This window comes from Morone saxatilis, unplaced genomic scaffold (genome assembly GCF_004916995.1).
Source record: "Morone saxatilis isolate NCDOM2014 unplaced genomic scaffold, NCSU_SB_2.0 Contig10, whole genome shotgun sequence".
NCBI classification, from domain to species: Eukaryota; Metazoa; Chordata; class Actinopteri; family Moronidae; genus Morone; species Morone saxatilis.
The window spans coordinates 3,576,603-3,592,588 of record NW_023339652.1 but is presented as its reverse complement, the minus strand read 5'-3'; the positions used below and the strand labels follow the sequence as shown (position 1 = coordinate 3,592,588).

At 42.1% G+C, this 15,986-nt stretch overlaps 3 protein-coding genes across 3 annotated transcripts in view; 1 reads left to right on the top strand and 2 right to left on the bottom strand.

Moving 5' to 3' along the window:
- itih5 (inter-alpha-trypsin inhibitor heavy chain 5) overlaps nucleotides 1-2,967 on the bottom strand; it is a 14,858-nt gene extending 11,891 nt beyond the window's left edge. The window contains exons 1-4 of the mRNA XM_035675441.1: nucleotides 2,670-2,967; nucleotides 2,550-2,594; nucleotides 1,796-1,959; nucleotides 730-831 (exon numbers count right to left, since the gene is read on the bottom strand). Of these exons, the coding sequence (XP_035531334.1) occupies nucleotides 730-831; nucleotides 1,796-1,959; nucleotides 2,550-2,594; nucleotides 2,670-2,783 (425 nt within the window). The 5' untranslated portion in view covers nucleotides 2,784-2,967. The remainder of the gene's footprint in view (nucleotides 1-729; nucleotides 832-1,795; nucleotides 1,960-2,549; nucleotides 2,595-2,669) is intronic.
- A 1,422-nt stretch (nucleotides 2,968-4,389) lies between these two features.
- On the top strand, nucleotides 4,390-12,802 carry itih2 (inter-alpha-trypsin inhibitor heavy chain 2). Its single transcript, XM_035675452.1, has 21 exons — nucleotides 4,390-4,667; nucleotides 5,394-5,426; nucleotides 5,694-5,732; nucleotides 6,390-6,562; nucleotides 6,642-6,746; nucleotides 6,820-6,982; nucleotides 7,061-7,168; nucleotides 7,482-7,610; nucleotides 7,731-7,847; nucleotides 8,006-8,174; nucleotides 8,289-8,414; nucleotides 8,520-8,701; nucleotides 9,143-9,328; nucleotides 9,895-10,034; nucleotides 10,150-10,322; nucleotides 10,614-10,781; nucleotides 10,894-11,007; nucleotides 11,756-11,954; nucleotides 12,032-12,204; nucleotides 12,337-12,448; nucleotides 12,532-12,802. Exons 1-21 carry the CDS (start codon nucleotides 4,572-4,574, stop codon nucleotides 12,677-12,679), a joined length of 2,853 nt encoding a protein of 950 aa, XP_035531345.1. The 5' UTR covers nucleotides 4,390-4,571; the 3' UTR covers nucleotides 12,680-12,802.
- Nucleotides 12,803-12,924: 122 nt separating this feature from the next.
- kin (Kin17 DNA and RNA binding protein) lies at nucleotides 12,925-15,925 on the bottom strand (the record flags this gene model as incomplete). Its single annotated transcript, XM_035675592.1, is given in 10 exon segments — nucleotides 12,925-13,250; nucleotides 13,766-13,866; nucleotides 14,023-14,122; nucleotides 14,227-14,355; nucleotides 14,440-14,575; nucleotides 14,661-14,712; nucleotides 14,886-14,934; nucleotides 15,235-15,419; nucleotides 15,669-15,791; nucleotides 15,882-15,925. Coding segments are annotated over 10 exon segments (979 nt in total), but the record flags the coding sequence as incomplete, so codon positions are not given.
- Nucleotides 15,926-15,986: the final 61 nt, after the last annotated feature.

Here is a 15,986-nt window from a genome sequence, read left to right as displayed (position 1 = left end):
ATTTTAACTTTCTTAACTCATTGATTTTATCCATCACTGTCTCTCAGTATTTGTTTAATAAGATTTTGTATTTTGTATGTTTAGAGCAAAAGAGCAGCAAAATAAAACATAAGATATAGATGACAGAAGATAAACATTGGATCAATTAGGAAAGAGGTGGAGTACCGAAGAGGTGGAGTACCGGAGAGGTGGAGTACAGAAGAGGTGGAGCGGTGAACTGAGCAGTCCAAGTGGTGATATCATGAATATGGAAGTTCTGTTTCTGTCTAATCTTAAATCTTCCACTTCAATCCTTTCCTTCCTCCTCGGCTCTGTCCTTTACAACGGAGTCATTGAATCACCGAACTTCATTTAATGAAATGTCACTTTTTTGCACGACAGCTGGAAATCTGATGTCACTTCTTCCACATGTCACTTCTTGGGTCACAGATTTATATGGCAATCCTCGTCTCTGGAGCAATGATCTTATTTCAGAGTCTGCTCACACACACACACACACACACACACACATATACTGAACACACACATATACTGAACACACACTTGCTCTTTGTGGCCGCCCAGTTGTGGTAAAAGAGGTTTTAGTGGGGATATTATCAATCTCTGTTTGCAAAATAGGAACATTAGAGGTTGCAAGTGCGGCTGTGTAATTAGGAGGAGACGCCAGACCATAGGAGTGACCACACATACTGAAACACACACACACACACGCTCTCAGGTTTCTCTTACCTTGCATCACCTGACTCTTTGTTCTTGGGTTTTCCGTTCTCCTGTTTGACCCTCTTTTCCTTTGGCCTGACCTCGCTCTGGTAGACACGCCCTCCGATGATCCTGGTTCGCGGGGGCAAAGGTCGAGGATTAGAGCGGCGCTCATATTCAGGGCGACCTATTGTCACATCTCAACTGGGCTTCTCTCGGACAAAAGACAGAATTTGAGGACAAAATCCTGTCGTTACCTATGTATGGGTAACAGCCCTGCACATGAATGAACTCCGGTTGCTGTGTGTTAACAGCAGTATAAAAGTTTTCACTCTTAGGTCCTTGCTAGCGTCTCCATAGAAACCAAAACATCATAAATTCTTCAAGCCACTAAATCCTTTTTCTTTTCATAAAATACCTTCCAAATGTGGAGCGATGTTATTATTTGGCAATTTAGTGCTAAAGTGGTATCTTAAAGTAGCTTTAATGTTAAATCTTCTGCTGATAAGATATTTAGTTTATACAGAAATAAGTCTGCTTTAAATATTAACCATAAACTATTATTCTATTATTATTAATAAGCCGTAATGGGACTCAAGACTGACTGTAAGAAGTCATTGGTTATATCCACAGGAAATAGAATGAGAATCTTAATGGGAAACCATTTAAATAATAATTGCAGAGCAGTGGTTCCCAACCTGGGGTCAAGACCCTTCTAGGGGTCCTAAGATAAAACTGATGGTGGTTTAAGGTGTTTAAGGAGACATCTATTTTTCTGACTTTCCACTGTTGTTGCCCTTTTCTTCTGAAACCCTGGAAGCTTTTACCTCATTCTGCTTTCCTAAAATCCAAAATCCATTGCTTTTCTTATATCAACACCATGATTAACACCAGATGAAGGGTCACAAGCCAAAAAACCACTGTGTAGAAGACTGTGAGTGAGTTTTAAGATGCTCCCTAATTTTAACATGCTCCTTAATGGTTCCAGAATATTTTACAATTGCCTACAACTAACTTTTATCCTGATTATGATTTTTTTTTTGTCGTATTGTTATGATTTTAAGTGCACTATGAAGTGAACCTGTGCGACTCTTACATGGTGAAGTTGGAGACGTAGGCATTAGCGGGAACCTGAAACTGGAAGACGCCCTCGGTGGCGGCGGAGTGCCGGTTGAGCATGGCGCAGTACACCGCGGTGAAGGCGTAACGAGAGATGATGGTGGTCTTGATGGAGAGTTCCTGGATGTGAGGTTTAGTCTCCTGCAAAAGGAAGCGTTAAAAAAAACCTGAAGAACCACCATATATCACCAGATCACTGTTTATAAACGCGTTTGGCACGTTTTTACGCGCTCCAGCTGCAAATATCGAAAATTCCCTCCATTTATTTTTTGATTTGCCAAGATATCTCATTTCAAGAACCCCCCCATAGTTACGATCACCAAACTGAAGCGTATAAATGTGTTCCCATGAGCTGAGATCCAGTGCATTACAGATACTTTGGCACATCTGCGCGCTTGGCGGATCTCCTGTGCGTCACACCCAAAGTGCGCAAGTTTAGGATGACAAAATATGCTTCAAAATAACTAAAACTAGGTCATGCATTCTAGGTCACTGTTAAAAAATACAAATTTATGTTCAATCAACTGTTTTCTTAAAGGTCAGTTCACTATAAACTCCTAAACTGAGAGTCTTAAAAGAATAAAAGGTATCAATATTTATTATGATGTGCCAAATTATCACACCAAAGACCCCAGGGCAAAGACAGGGCACCTCTAAACTCAGACCCGTAGCCTCTAAAAATAGGGAAATATTCAAAAAGCTTCATATCTCTGCATTAAATCTGACGTTACCTTGGATAGTATAGTTTTCACCTGCCGTGGGACCCTGCGTGGCGCCTGTTTGTACAAAACAAATGAGTCAAATAAGGAAATCCAAACACCAGAATATACAACATCTTTTAAATATCTTACAATGCCTAAATCAAAGTCTGCAAAGTCGGAATCAATCTCATCTGCAAACTGGGATTCCTCCAGTTGCCCCAGTACACTCGGGCTGAAACACACGAGCAGAGTCAACAGCAGCATCTTGCAGTCCTTCTCCAGTAAAACTCAAACAGATGAATGGGACATTATTTCCAGCGCGCAGCGTCTCCGAGTCTCCGTGTGTCCGGATCAGAGTGACTGGACAGAGAGGTGACACGGTGTGCAGAGGAAAAATACGCCCACCCACTGGAGGAGAGAGATGCAGAGTTTTCTATCCCACTCCTGAGTGAGGGGCAATTAGAGCTGCTGCTGCTGCTGCCTTCAGGGGGTGTCGGAATTGTTGCAGTTATGAGTTAAAATATCCTTAAAAGTGTCCAACCTGTACATTTACTCAATGCTCCTTAAGGAAAAATTCGAGGTACATGTACTTTATATTTCGGCTCCATCTCAGAGGCAAATATTGGATTCTTTACTCCACTTAATCTATCTGACAGCTTTAGTTACTAATTACTGTGCATTTTACCATTTTCTTATAGCCTTCCTGTCCAGTAAAAACCATGTTTCTTCACATTTGGTTATATTTACTGCTATTCTACCCATTAAGGAAAAACAATCTCCTACTTTTTAATCTAAATAAACTATTTTAAAAACCTTTTTGGATTAGTTGGAAAATGCATCATCCTAAAGATGAAAAATGTTTTTCTAAGCTCATGAAAAGTTGACTTTTTAGAGAACGATGCTACAGACATGATGATCTTATAGAATATGATGCATTGCTGTAGATTAAACTACCCAATAGTACATAAAGTACAGCAAATTTGCCCAGCATTAATTAGTTTATTGCACTGTGTATGTTTAGCTTAAATGACTGTCTTTATAAATATGTTATGAGTCTGTGCATGTGCTCATCCATCATCATCATCATCATCATCATCCACTGCATAACCTTCATGTCTGATTTTATTAACAGTGAAGAGATCATACTTCTTCTGCAGTACAACACACTGTAAACACAACACAGAGGCTGCATTTACAAGACGGACTTGAAGGCAGCATGTCACTACCATTAGCCATGACCTTCCATCAGCTGCCTGAAATATGACCTGTTTCATAACACAATAATATAAATTTGCAAGGTTTTCCTGTAACAGCTCTTATTTTAGACGACATTTGCCATTGAGAAACAAAAGAAAATGTAATTTTATGTGTTTATTTAACTTAATTAGAAGATTAAAATGAAATGAAACGCTTCGGATCTCTGGTAAATATTTGTTTTGCCTCAATTTTTATTGTTTTTCAATGATAATTTTATACCAATTCTCTCCCTAATTGATTTTTAGGGAGTGAGTTGAATAAAAAATAAATAAATCTACTTTTAGCTTCAAGCGTCCAGCAGTCTGACCTACTTTGGTGCCATCTTGTGGGCAATTGGGTATAATGCAACCTTTCCCATGTAAACTGGGGATCTGTGTCATGAAAATATTCATGTCTGTGCCTTTTATATTGTACCTGGAAACATACCAGAATGATATTTAACCACGATTACAGCCATATTTAGTGAAATGTGGACAGTTTGTGACTTTTATATGAGAGTCCCAAATCCTTAAAACAATCTGTCTGATGGGAAACTTGTGATAGAGTCCAAATCTATTTACCCTGCCCACACTGCAGGTCAAGTTTCAAAGTTTCCTTCTTGTTTCTGGGTTACATGAAAGACAACAAATATTGACTGGGGCCGGGAGTCGATCGGTTCAGTGGATTTTAACCTTTAGTTTGCAGCTCGGCTGTGTTTCTCCCTGCAGAAGGAAGAAGTCTGTCTCCTAGCGCTGTGTTTTTTTAAATATATATGTGTGTGAGGGTATGTGTGTTTGAGCCCACAGGCCTGGAAACATGAAGCGTCTTCTGCTGCTGCTTCTGGGGCTCCTGCTCCTCCAACAGGGCCGCTGCTTTGAGTTTGTGATAGATGGAGAATGGGAGGACGAGACGGTGAGTTGGAGGGGGTTATCATGGACTATGGAAAGGGTGGAAATCTTGAAAAACACTGTTGTATGTCACTTTTTATTTACAGAATATAGTTTAACCGACTGATATCTATCCTAAATTGGTTTCGATTTATAAATGGAAAGATATATATGAATACATTTCTACTATTTGTAGTTGGAGGACTTATTTTATTAACTGATATGAAGAAGACATTAATCCCTTTTTTTACATATTTTTTTATTTGAGATTTTATGAATTTGTGAACTGAATTGTATATCATATAAGAACTTTTTCTGTGTATACATGTATCTAAATTCTTGCTCTGACTGCTGACCTTTAAAACTCACTTCAGTATTCACCTTTGTATTGCAGAGGGGCCATTTTTTGCCAGTATTTCACAATCTCTGTCCAGATTTGATTTAAATCACATGATACACATAAAATAAATACAAGCAACTATTCTGAATTGTTGCAGAAAATATACACAATGTATGTGTTACTCATTTAGTTAAGTCTGATATTTTCACGTTATTAAAACTTTCTTCTTTTCTCTTATCTAAACTTTACCTTTAAAACTCACTTTTGTATTGCGAGTCAGACCATTTTTTTTGTTTAAATTTAAGTTAGATCACTTTAAAAAAGCTCCTTTTTCTTAAATAGCTGCAGAAAAAATACTGAATTTATATTAAATAAATCTCATTTTCATCATTATTTTCTTTCTGCCACCAGTCACATCTACAGGATCATCGGGAGAGACACAAGGTGGGATCTTCTTCCTCCAAACAAATTGACTTTTCTTATTTACATACATGTCTAACTGTATGATACAGAGCATGAATGGCGGGTTTGCTTCTCTCATTGATGTTGCAATGATTGCAATCATCGATCCGTGGAATGAATTTCACTGATTACACAGAAATAAGCAAGGGCATCGACGAACAAACCCACAACAGTTTGTGATTTATAATCTTCTCCCAAAGAGTTGATTAAAACAGATTCAAGCTGATGACTTGTCTGTGTGTGTTTCAGAGAGCAATATTGACCAGCGAGGAGCAGGAAGACTTTGAGGTATGACTCTCCGCTTGTTGTTCGAGCCCTCTCCACTGTGACAGAGTTTAACCTTATCTAATAGTCAATATGCTGCTGTTTGAAGAGATTCCCATGACTGACGGGTTATTGACTTTGTTCCTGTTAATCCTACTAAACCTCCCTTTTTGGTCTGTCTTTCTCTGCCTCTATATTTATCTTTATATAATCTCAAACTATGACAATATCTTTCTGATTTAAATTTGGCTAATTGCTAAGAGAAGGAGCACTATAAACCAAAAGCAACCATACTTCATACAAATTGTAACACCAGGTCCAAAGACACTAATTCAAGACTGAGAGCAGACCAACTGAATCAAGAATATCCAATATATGGTTTAAATTCCTTGTGAAAATTAAAGAAATATGTGTTTTTCAAGGCTAAAAATCAAATCTAGCTCCAAGTTCTCTGTAGGATAATCCCTAAACACAACATACACAATGAATCAGTGCATTAAAGGTTTATGAAAGATTTCAAATTTCACCAAAAGAGAGGAGGTCCAGGTCAGAAAAAGTCAAGAATTCTCAGAAAGAGAAGTCTTTAATGTCAGAAAAGTCGCCTGTAAACTTCATCCTCTCCACTGCTGAGCCCTTGACACCCATCATCCATCCCCACTTATCCTGTGATTGGCTGCGCAGGCCATCCGTGGAGATGACATCACCGTCAAGAGCTACAAGGTGGAGAGCCGGATCACGTCACGCTTCGCCCACACCACCGTCAGGAGCTCGGTGGTCAATTCGGGCTCCAAAGCCCAGAGCATCGGCTTCAACGTCCAGATCCCCAAACGAGCTTTCATCACCAACTTTACCATGTGAGCCCAACTTCCCAAAGTGCAAACAGTCTTTTAAAGAGAGATTATAAAGGTTTAACTTTTCATTCTTTTGTTGCAGGAATGTGAACGGGATAACATTTGTGGGCTCAGTGAAGGAGAAGACAGTGGCCAGGAACCTGTACGCCCAGGCCAGATCCAGAGGCAAGGCAGCAGCCATCATCAGGTACTGGACCAGCCTTTGGATTTTAACCTTCTGTAAAGCTCTAAATACAGACTGAAATGTTTCTGCTTAACAGGGCTAATTCCCAGGACATGGAGACCTTTAAGACGGAAGTCCACGTTCCTCCTGGCAGCCACATTGAGTTTGAGCTCCACTACCAGGAGATGATGCACCGCAGGCTGGGTCTCTATGAACACTCACTGTACCTGCAGCCTGGAAGGCTGGTGCCCCAGTTCCAGGTAACAATATCATCACATACGTGCAGCTTTGCATGCATTCATTCTTCCATTCGTCTCTGACTCGGTGTCTCTCTTTAGGTGGATGTATACATCTTTGAGCCGAAGGGAATTTCCACGGTACAAACACCAAGCACCCTCGGAGAGCAGTTTGCAGGGATGATCAGCGTTACACAATCCAAAGACAAGGTAAGACTGGAAAACACCCAGAGAGCCAGTTACTCTGCCAGAGCTGTGCAATTCAAACATTAGAATCTGGATCTCTATCTAATCCACCTAATATTCCTAACACAAGGTGCATTTGGTGCATGCATTTTAGAACTTGCATTAGGAATATTTGCCAGAGATATGTATCCCAGACATTTCTGGGATATTATGAAAATTAACAAATACTTAAGCAGATTCTGGCGGCCCCTGTGGAAGAATAATAATAAAAGTCTCTGTGCAGGCCGGCATCTGAATGTCTAACAAGTTGTATGATTCATTCTGTCTTTGTCCCCAGGCCCATATTGTCTTCAAGCCCAACCTACAGCAGCAGAGAATGTGTGACAACTGCACTGGAAGCGCTATAGACGGTGTCTTTACGGTCACATATGACGTGAACAGGGACAGCAATGCCGGGGAACTACAGGTTATCACACGAGTTATCCAAGTGTACAGTTTAAAGCCTCATTAATGAACTTGTTTTAATATTGTATACAGCTAGAAACAGATTGAAGATGATCCCTCAAGCCTTCAATGTTTACTCCAGGTCTCGGATGGCCACTTTGTCCAATTCTTCGCTCCTTCCAACCTCTCACCCCTCCCTAAAAACATTGTGTTTGTCATTGATGTCAGTGGATCCATGTGGGGAGTCAAGATGAAGCAAGTAAGTGGTAGATGTTTACACGGTTGGAGTGTTTCTGCATTTTGACCCCTCCAACCATCCTCCTGCTCCCTGCTCCTTCTTCACCCCTCCTTTGTAAGACACTGCCACCATGTGGTCATTCTGCAGAATGCATTTAATACTCCACCCTTCTCTCGCAGACAGTGGAGGCCATGCAGGCTATTTTGGATGACCTGACCATTGATGATCACTTCAGCATCATTGACTTCAACCACAATGTGCGTTGCTGGAGCGAGGAGCTGGTCCCCGGCTCCTCTATTCAGATCGCAGATGCCAAGAAATACATCCAGAACATCAAACCCAACGGAGGTGTGAGAAAACATTATACTTTAATCAAGTAGGAGGCTTAGAACTTCTTGATTGGTCTGCTAAACATAAACACATGTCTGTTAATAACTATAATTTACTGACTTTTGACTCCAGGTACCAACATCAATGAGGCCCTGATGAGAGCAATTCAGATGCTGGTGAGGGCGTCCAATCAGGGACTCATCGACCCTCGCTCTGTCTCTATGATCATTCTGGTGTCTGATGGAGACCCCACTGTCGGTAAGACTGACCGACTCAGGTTGACCCTGTTCGACCAAAATAAATTCTACTTTTAAATCAGCTCTGAATATAGCATGAATATACTCTTCTAATTGGTGTTTGTAGGTGAGATCAAGCTCAGCACCATCCAGAAGAATGTGAAGCGGGTGATGCGGGAGGAGTTTTCTCTCTTCTCGCTGGGCATCGGCTTCGACGTGGACTATGACTTCCTGGAGCGTATCGCCATGGAGAACAGGGGCATGGCTCAGAGGATCTACGCCAACCACGATGCTGCAGAACAGCTACGGGTTAGAGAAACTTTGAGGAAAACTTAACCTTCAGCAAACAAGCTCGGCATCACTTAGATCTTTGTCCTCATTCCCTCTCAAACAACACATCATATGTTATGTATTATACTTGTGGCTGGGGTCTCTATTTATCATTTTTAGCATATTAGTGAATTTGAATCCGGTATCGAAACTCGAAACCCAATTTGAATTTTGGTTTAGATTTCAATGATTTTAAGTAACAAAGGCTAGAAATAACTTAATACGGATGGACTAAAACCCAAATACTGTAATTTAAAGTGATAAAGCTTAAGTTTTGCTAATTAAAAATGAGCAAATCCTTCCTTCCTTCCATCCTTAGTCATGATACCGCTATACAGAAACTCTACTAGAGATCAGGGTTTAGTTTCCTGATGCTCTTGAACAGCATCTTCTACAGTCTCCCTCCTCTTCCCCTTGCAGATGTTTTACAGCCAGGTCTCCTCTCCTCTGCTGAGGAGGATCACCATTCAGTTCCCGGAGGACTCGGTGTCAGATGTCACCCAGAACCGCTTCGACAAATTCTTCAGCGGCTCAGAGCTGGTGGTGGCTGGGAAGGTGCTGCCGTCTGACAGCAACACCCTGACCAGCTTTACCACTGCATCTGCTGTGAGTATATTCAACACAGCTATGCTTTTACAACATGTTTTACATCATTGCATATGTAAGAGCTGAACTGAATACTTATAGTTCCTAATTCAGAGGTTCCAAACTGAGGGATCTTGATTCTTTCAGCAGGGAAAACATTGTATTGATCAGATTTTTCTCAAATTTTTCCTTCTTGTGTGACAGTTTCACATCTTCAGGTCACCAACAGTTATTTAAACGAAACAATCTGAGAGGTTTAGAGGTGAAAATCACTTTTGTTCAACTGTGATGGAGGCTTAGGAAACCACTGCCCACAAGACTTTGGCACAAAGCAAAATTAAATGGAACCAGACCAGATAAAAACAAACTCACACAGACTATTTCCTTGTTCTGCTCCTTCATCTTTCTCTTGATTTTGGAGTCACATTGGTTTTGAGTGGCCTTTAATTCATTTATTATTAATATCAGGCATTGTGGCTGACAAACCAAACTGGGAAAATATGTGTCACGTGAATGCAGAATTCAAAAGTTTAGGGAAGGAATGGGACTTATACCACCACTGTCCTCTGTCCCATCTTGTCCTGCAGTCCCGCCTGGACATGACCCTGGAGACTGAGGCTGACACCACGGAGCTGGACATGGAGCTGGCCAAGCAGCAGCACTCGTTCACAGGCTTCGCCAGACAGATGTGGGCTTACATCACCATCAAACAGCTGCTCTCTGAAAGGTGAAACATTAAGAAAACATTAAGTTTTTGTAGAAATATAATAGTATTGTCCCTCCTAACCATTAATCAGTGTTACTGTCAGTATTCTGACCGCTGCAGTGTGGCTCTGCTGCAGGTCTCAGGCTCCGACAGCTGTCAAGAAGAGGAAGATCACCCAGCGGATTATGTCGCTGGCTGTGGAGCATCAGTTCGTCACTCCTCTCACCGCTCTGCTGGTGGAGAGCGAAGGCGCTACAGAGAGGCTGCTGGCTGACTCCCCAAGGGACCCCAAGCATGGCTGCTGCTCAGGTGCCTGACAGAAGATACACTCTCTCAGTGTTGATTAATGTTGCTGTCGAAACCTGATTTTTATTTGATTTTATTTACACTAACCAAAAAATATAGTATATATATATATAGAGAGAGAGAGAGTAAAGGATTAAATTAAACCACATATAGGGAGGAATATAGTATCAAAAACACAAGAAATATATATATTCTTTCAATTCTATATCAAATACACAACCAATCAAACTACATGGACTGACAATGCTGATGACACAACATCTGGGTTACCTTCACACTGTCATGTGAGTGTAGGAGGAGGACTAGGAGGAGGACTAGGAGGAGGCCCAGCAATCAATGGTCCGGGTCCAGTCCGCGTTGTCTACCAGCCTCCACCTTGGGTCCAGATGACCACTACGGCTCCACCGAGCCAGGCTGAGAAGGGCCCGGAGGAGTGGACCCTGCCTCTAAAGGTCAACTTAGGTAACACACACACACTTCTGCTGACTTCAATAAACTCATGACAACTCGTCCAGCTGCTGAGTTAAATGTGAACGGTACTCAGTGTGTAACAATCTCAGTGTTTCTCATCCAGTGGACAACGACCCACACTTCATCGTACACCTGCCCCGAAGTAACATGGACGTTTGCTTCAACATCGACTCCAAACCCGGTCACATTCTCAACCTGGTGTCTGACAGTGGAACAGGTACCAAACTCTACTGAATAAATAGTCAAATATTGGTCCTTAAGCAACCTGATTTGGCACAGATTTTCTGTCTTTAATGGACATTGGACATTGGCATTTTACCATCACAGTATGTATTTTAAGGCATTTTGGTTTAATTATTGTAAACAAACAAGACCAGTGCAAAGGTTATGACCTGTTGAGGGTTGAAGAGGGTTTAAAGGTACAGTTTAAAATTTGGGAACAGACCGTTTCCCAAGTTTGCAGTCTTTATGCTAAGCTAAGAATCTCCTCGCCTGAGCTTCATATTTAACAGACACATACAAGAGAAGTATCAATCTTCTCATCTTAAAAAAGTTTGTTTTAGACATTTTGAGAAATAGTTTAACATTCATTTGACATATTAGTTAAATTGAGGTTGTTTTGATGGTACCAAACCTTTGATAAAACCCCCTCTAGTGTTTGTGATACAGCCATTTCTGTATCATATTATATTTAGTCGTTAGTCACTAAGGGTTACTTATTCCAGATCCTTCAATAGTATTCCGTAGGAATACTAAATAAAATGTCTTTCAGGTCTGCATAATGGGAATCCTGGACCAGGAAAAAGCAACAGATTCAGATGTTTCTTTTGAATCTGTACTTGTAACAGTCCAGAATGTGTGTTTATCAAAAATTATGAAGATTGAACTCAGGCTGTCCCATTAAAGTGTGACCTTACATCTGATGGGTTGACCCTCCTCTTTTAACCGCCTCTCCTGTCCTGAAGGTGTTGTGGTGAACGGCCAGTTGATTGGCTCAAAGAAGATGCACAAAAACAAACTGAACACCTACTTCGGCACCATCTCGGTCTACTACCAGCCCGATGGAGTCAGCGTGACCGCCAGCACCGTCGACATCACCGTGACCGACGGCAGGAACAACCACTCCTTCACCTGGGGGGCCACGTCCGAAATCACACAGGATGGGTAACTGTCACACCTGTCACATCTGCCTCACTGCCATTTACATCTGGGTCATTTTGTCTCATGTTTCTGTGTTTCAGTGTGAGGATTTCCATTGTGAAGAACTCTCACGTTTCCATCACAATAAATAACGATATCCAGGTGATGGTGTTACTTCATCGTGTGTGGAAGAAAAATCCAGTCAGCGTCGACTTCCTCGGTATCTACATTGCCAATGACAACCGGTACTCCCCTCTGGTCCATGGGCTAATAGGTACGTCTCAGCAACCTCACAGGCTTTGATAAAAATGCAGGGTGTTACTTTCATAGCCAGACCTCAAGCTTTAGATTGTAGAAAGACATGAATAAGGCCACCCAGAGGTTTACACCGGTCCCTATTTAACAGGACAGTTTTCCAGAGAGCCTGAGGTGAGCGTGAACGACATTCACGAAGGAGTCGACCCTCTGAAGAAGGAGGCCACCATGGAGGTGAAGGGCAACAGGCTGAACGTCACCAGGTACGTTAACTCACATAAAACTCATTTCTGAAACAAACCCATTTCTTATTAAAACCATAAATCTGTGTGTTTGTGTGTATTAGGGGCTGGCAGAAAGACTACAGGCTCGATAAGAAGCGCGGCTCAGACGTCTACTGCTGGTTTGTACACAACAGTGGGAAGGGCTTCATCGACGGCCACTACACCGATTACATCGTCCCGAACCTCAACAGCTTCCTCCAGACGCTCTGAGCAGCCAGGGACACGTTCGAGAGTGCTATGCTGCTTATTAATCACCTGGGTCAGTAGGGTTGTAAAGAAAATTACATTTAAAACAGTGAGTGAAAAAACCGGAGCCAGAAGACAGAGGGGAAGACATGAAGACGTGTAACTTTTTGGTATCTGTATGCATCTACATCTCCTGATTACAGTCTTTATTTTAAAAATTCTAAATGTTTTCCCCCCCCAATTACTTTCCAAAGAACACCAGAAGTCACTTTTGCTGAATTTATTTGGAGAAAATGTACATCTGCAATGTTGTAGATCAACTTGAACATTAATACAAAATAAAAAACTAATTGAACACATTGCTCTAAGTTTTCTCTGTGATAACTCACTGGAATTGCATTGTGGGATGTGTGTGTGTATGTACAGGTGAATCTTGGAGGAGGGGGGGGGGGGGNNGGGGGGGGGTAACTCTGACACAGTAGAGAGTCCCTCAGGGTAACTGACTGCCTGAGGTTAAAACAGGAAGGTTGTTGGTTCAGACCAGTTTTGAGAAATCCTCATAGGCGATGTCCACTCTCTTCCCCTTCTCCTTACCCTAAAGGTGAGAGAGGATGAAACTTTAAAGATGTCTGCTGCTGCAACATAGGTACACAGGTTAAGCCTCATTTTTCACACTGAATGTGGTCAGATGCATATTGTTTTGGTTTTATTTATGCTCTATACCATTGACAGTTTTACATTTAAAAAGTCACCAGCAACATCTCTCTGTAGGTATGGTGTCCCTTTTGCGCTGGATAATAAATAATAAGTTATGTTCGGGGTATTATCCAAACAATCAGAGAGATACACTGTTTGTGGGAAGACGCATTATTTTGAAATGCAACTTTTCAGTGCTTTGAGAACCACAAACGAAATCAAGCAGATATCTCAGAAACTATCCAAAAACTACCCCGACGGTAAATGATAAATTATGCTTTTTGTAATATAGGTGAATTCACACTTTACACAGTCGATTGGAAACTTGTCTGAAGGGTCCTCATATAATTTTAAACAGGAAACAATGACCAACAAACCAGTGGCTAAGATGTGAGAACAGCCCGGACTACTCACAGAGTCGAGCGTGAGCGTAGCGCTGAAGTTCTTTTCGTCTATCCCCTCCAGCACAGCCTCCGTGTCTCTGTACGGACCGTTCAGGATCAGAACCCGTTTACCTGCGGGGAGCGGAGTTTAACAACAAGATGCTGAGGAGGACAGAAAAAGACAGCTGAGGCACTTGGCGATGCTTCAGCCTCAGGTTTGTTAATCGGTTTGACGCTCAGCGATCTGTAGAGCGTTGTTAGAAGGGTTGAAGGGTTTTGACGGCTCACCTGGTGCAGGTATGACCGTCTCCACGTGATTCTGGTCCAGTTTCAGTTTGTCTCCGGAGTCGATTATCTTCACCACCGCTGCATACTTGTCTCGCACTTCCTACGACAAAAAAAAACAAACCCAAAACCACCACGGCTGTTAGCAACACGGCCGACATCCACATAAACGTGCTCTCCCCCAAAATAAATACAAAGCACTGTTACCGTGACGACAGCCTTCTTCTTGTGGTACCTATCTCCCAGCCTCTTGGTGACAACTTTGACCACAATGTTGGGCTGCAGCCAGTAATCTGTTCTGACCTGCTGCTGCTTCTTCTTCTTCCTCTCCTCCATCTGAACAGAATAAAAAAAAGCTCCTTTTTCAGAACACTCAGCTGGACTAAATGTAAACACAAGATACAATCATCCTCTATATACCTCTATGATCTCCTCCAGAGCAGATTTCTTCTTCTTATCCGATCTGGAGTCTGAACTGGAGGACGTGTCTTTCCTCTTGGTGGAAGAGGAGGATGATGCTGCTGCTGCTTTGAGAGCGCTAGCACCCAGGGCCGAACTACAGGGAGATACAAACAGTGTCAGACAAAGTAATTTAATTATCCTTCATACTTAGGCAGAACAAACTGCAGAGACTCCCGTACCTCGATTTGGAAGGACCGGCTACACATGAAGAGGCTCCCAGGTTGAAAGCGACTGCAGAAAAACATGTGAGGGTGAGTGGAAAGAAAGGAACAAACACGCTAAATTTTGTCTAGAGTTTTGGTTAGAATACCCAAAATCATAATGACATCCCAAAAGCTTAATAACTGACAAAAAACATTTATCATCACTGCTCTTTAACCTAAAAATGACAGTTTTTGTCTCACTTTTTTCTTCTTCACTCTCACGTTTCAGCTCTGTGTAAACTGGAGTTTCCTACAGAGAAAAATACAGAACAAAATATTATTTTAAGTTTGTATTTAGCTGCACTCAGCATGTGCACACTAATCTTCATATATCACAAACTGTGTCATCAAAATATGTATATAATGGGATTTTGTTGGTTTAATCTATTGCATGTCTTTCTATATTGGGAGAGATCTCCCTCCTCTGTGTCTCCCCCTGAGGTTTCTTCCATTTCCCCCGTTAAAAGTTTTATATGGGGGAGTTTTCCTCTCCTGAATCAGACAGGGGGTGTTGAATGTTGTACAGACAGTAAAAGCTGCCAGCACTCACTTCGGGCTCCTTGCCGTCGCGGCCTCTGCGGACCTGCTCCTCGATGAACTTGGCGCTCCTCTCCTCGTCATCCAGGTCCTGCTTCTTCTTCCTCGCCTGCTCCTCTTGGCGGCGGATGGTCTCCGGGTCGCGGTCGATGTACTGGACGTACCAGCCTTTAGGGGTCTCGTCGACCTTACAGAAACCTAGCGGTGACGTTCAGCAAAGTGTTACACATTTCAAATAATGCCTCAGTAGCGGAGCAGTGCCTGCACTCACTCTGATCTCTTCGTATTGGGTCTGATTCTGTTTCTGTTGTTGTCCGTCTACTCTGTAAATGTTGGTCCTTAAAGAGACGTTACCTTCCTAAATGTTTCAGGGAGAGGATTTCCATTTCTTGATGTAGCAGGGGAAGCAAACCACGTGTAAAGACTTTCCCCATTCAGCGAGTTTACCTTCTCTGCCCAGCCACTTGGTGAAGTCGGTGAGGGTCTCCCACTGGGTGGAGTTCATGTGGACGTGCTCTCTGTCGCTGATGTATTCATTGTAGACAATGTTGTTGTGCACTCGCTTGGTTCCTGCAGGGTAAAAGAACACACAGAAACAGCTCCGTAAACAGCTGCTGTTGCACTAAACATCTGGATAAAGCGTGCAGAATCAGGACTCACCAAAACGTCTGCTGAGCAGCTCCAGGAAGTCGCTTTTAAACTCGCTGGGAGGAAAAGGAAAAACAGGAATGGACTCATTTATCATCGGAAGAACACGACCGACAC

What these genes read in the sequence shown, in the direction of transcription:
- itih2 (XM_035675452.1), top strand. Translation starts at nt 4,572, where the DNA reads ATGAAGCGTCTTCTGCTGCTGCTTCTGGGGCTCCTGCTCCTCCAACAG. An exon ending in GCCTCTAAAGGTCAACTTAG is followed by an intron (nt 10,782 to 10,893) that starts GTAACACACACA and finishes TTTCTCATCCAG; the next exon opens with TGGACAACGACCCACACTTC. An exon ending in AACAGGCTGAACGTCACCAG is followed by an intron (nt 12,449 to 12,531) that starts GTACGTTAACTC and finishes TGTGTGTATTAG; the next exon opens with GGGCTGGCAGAAAGACTACA.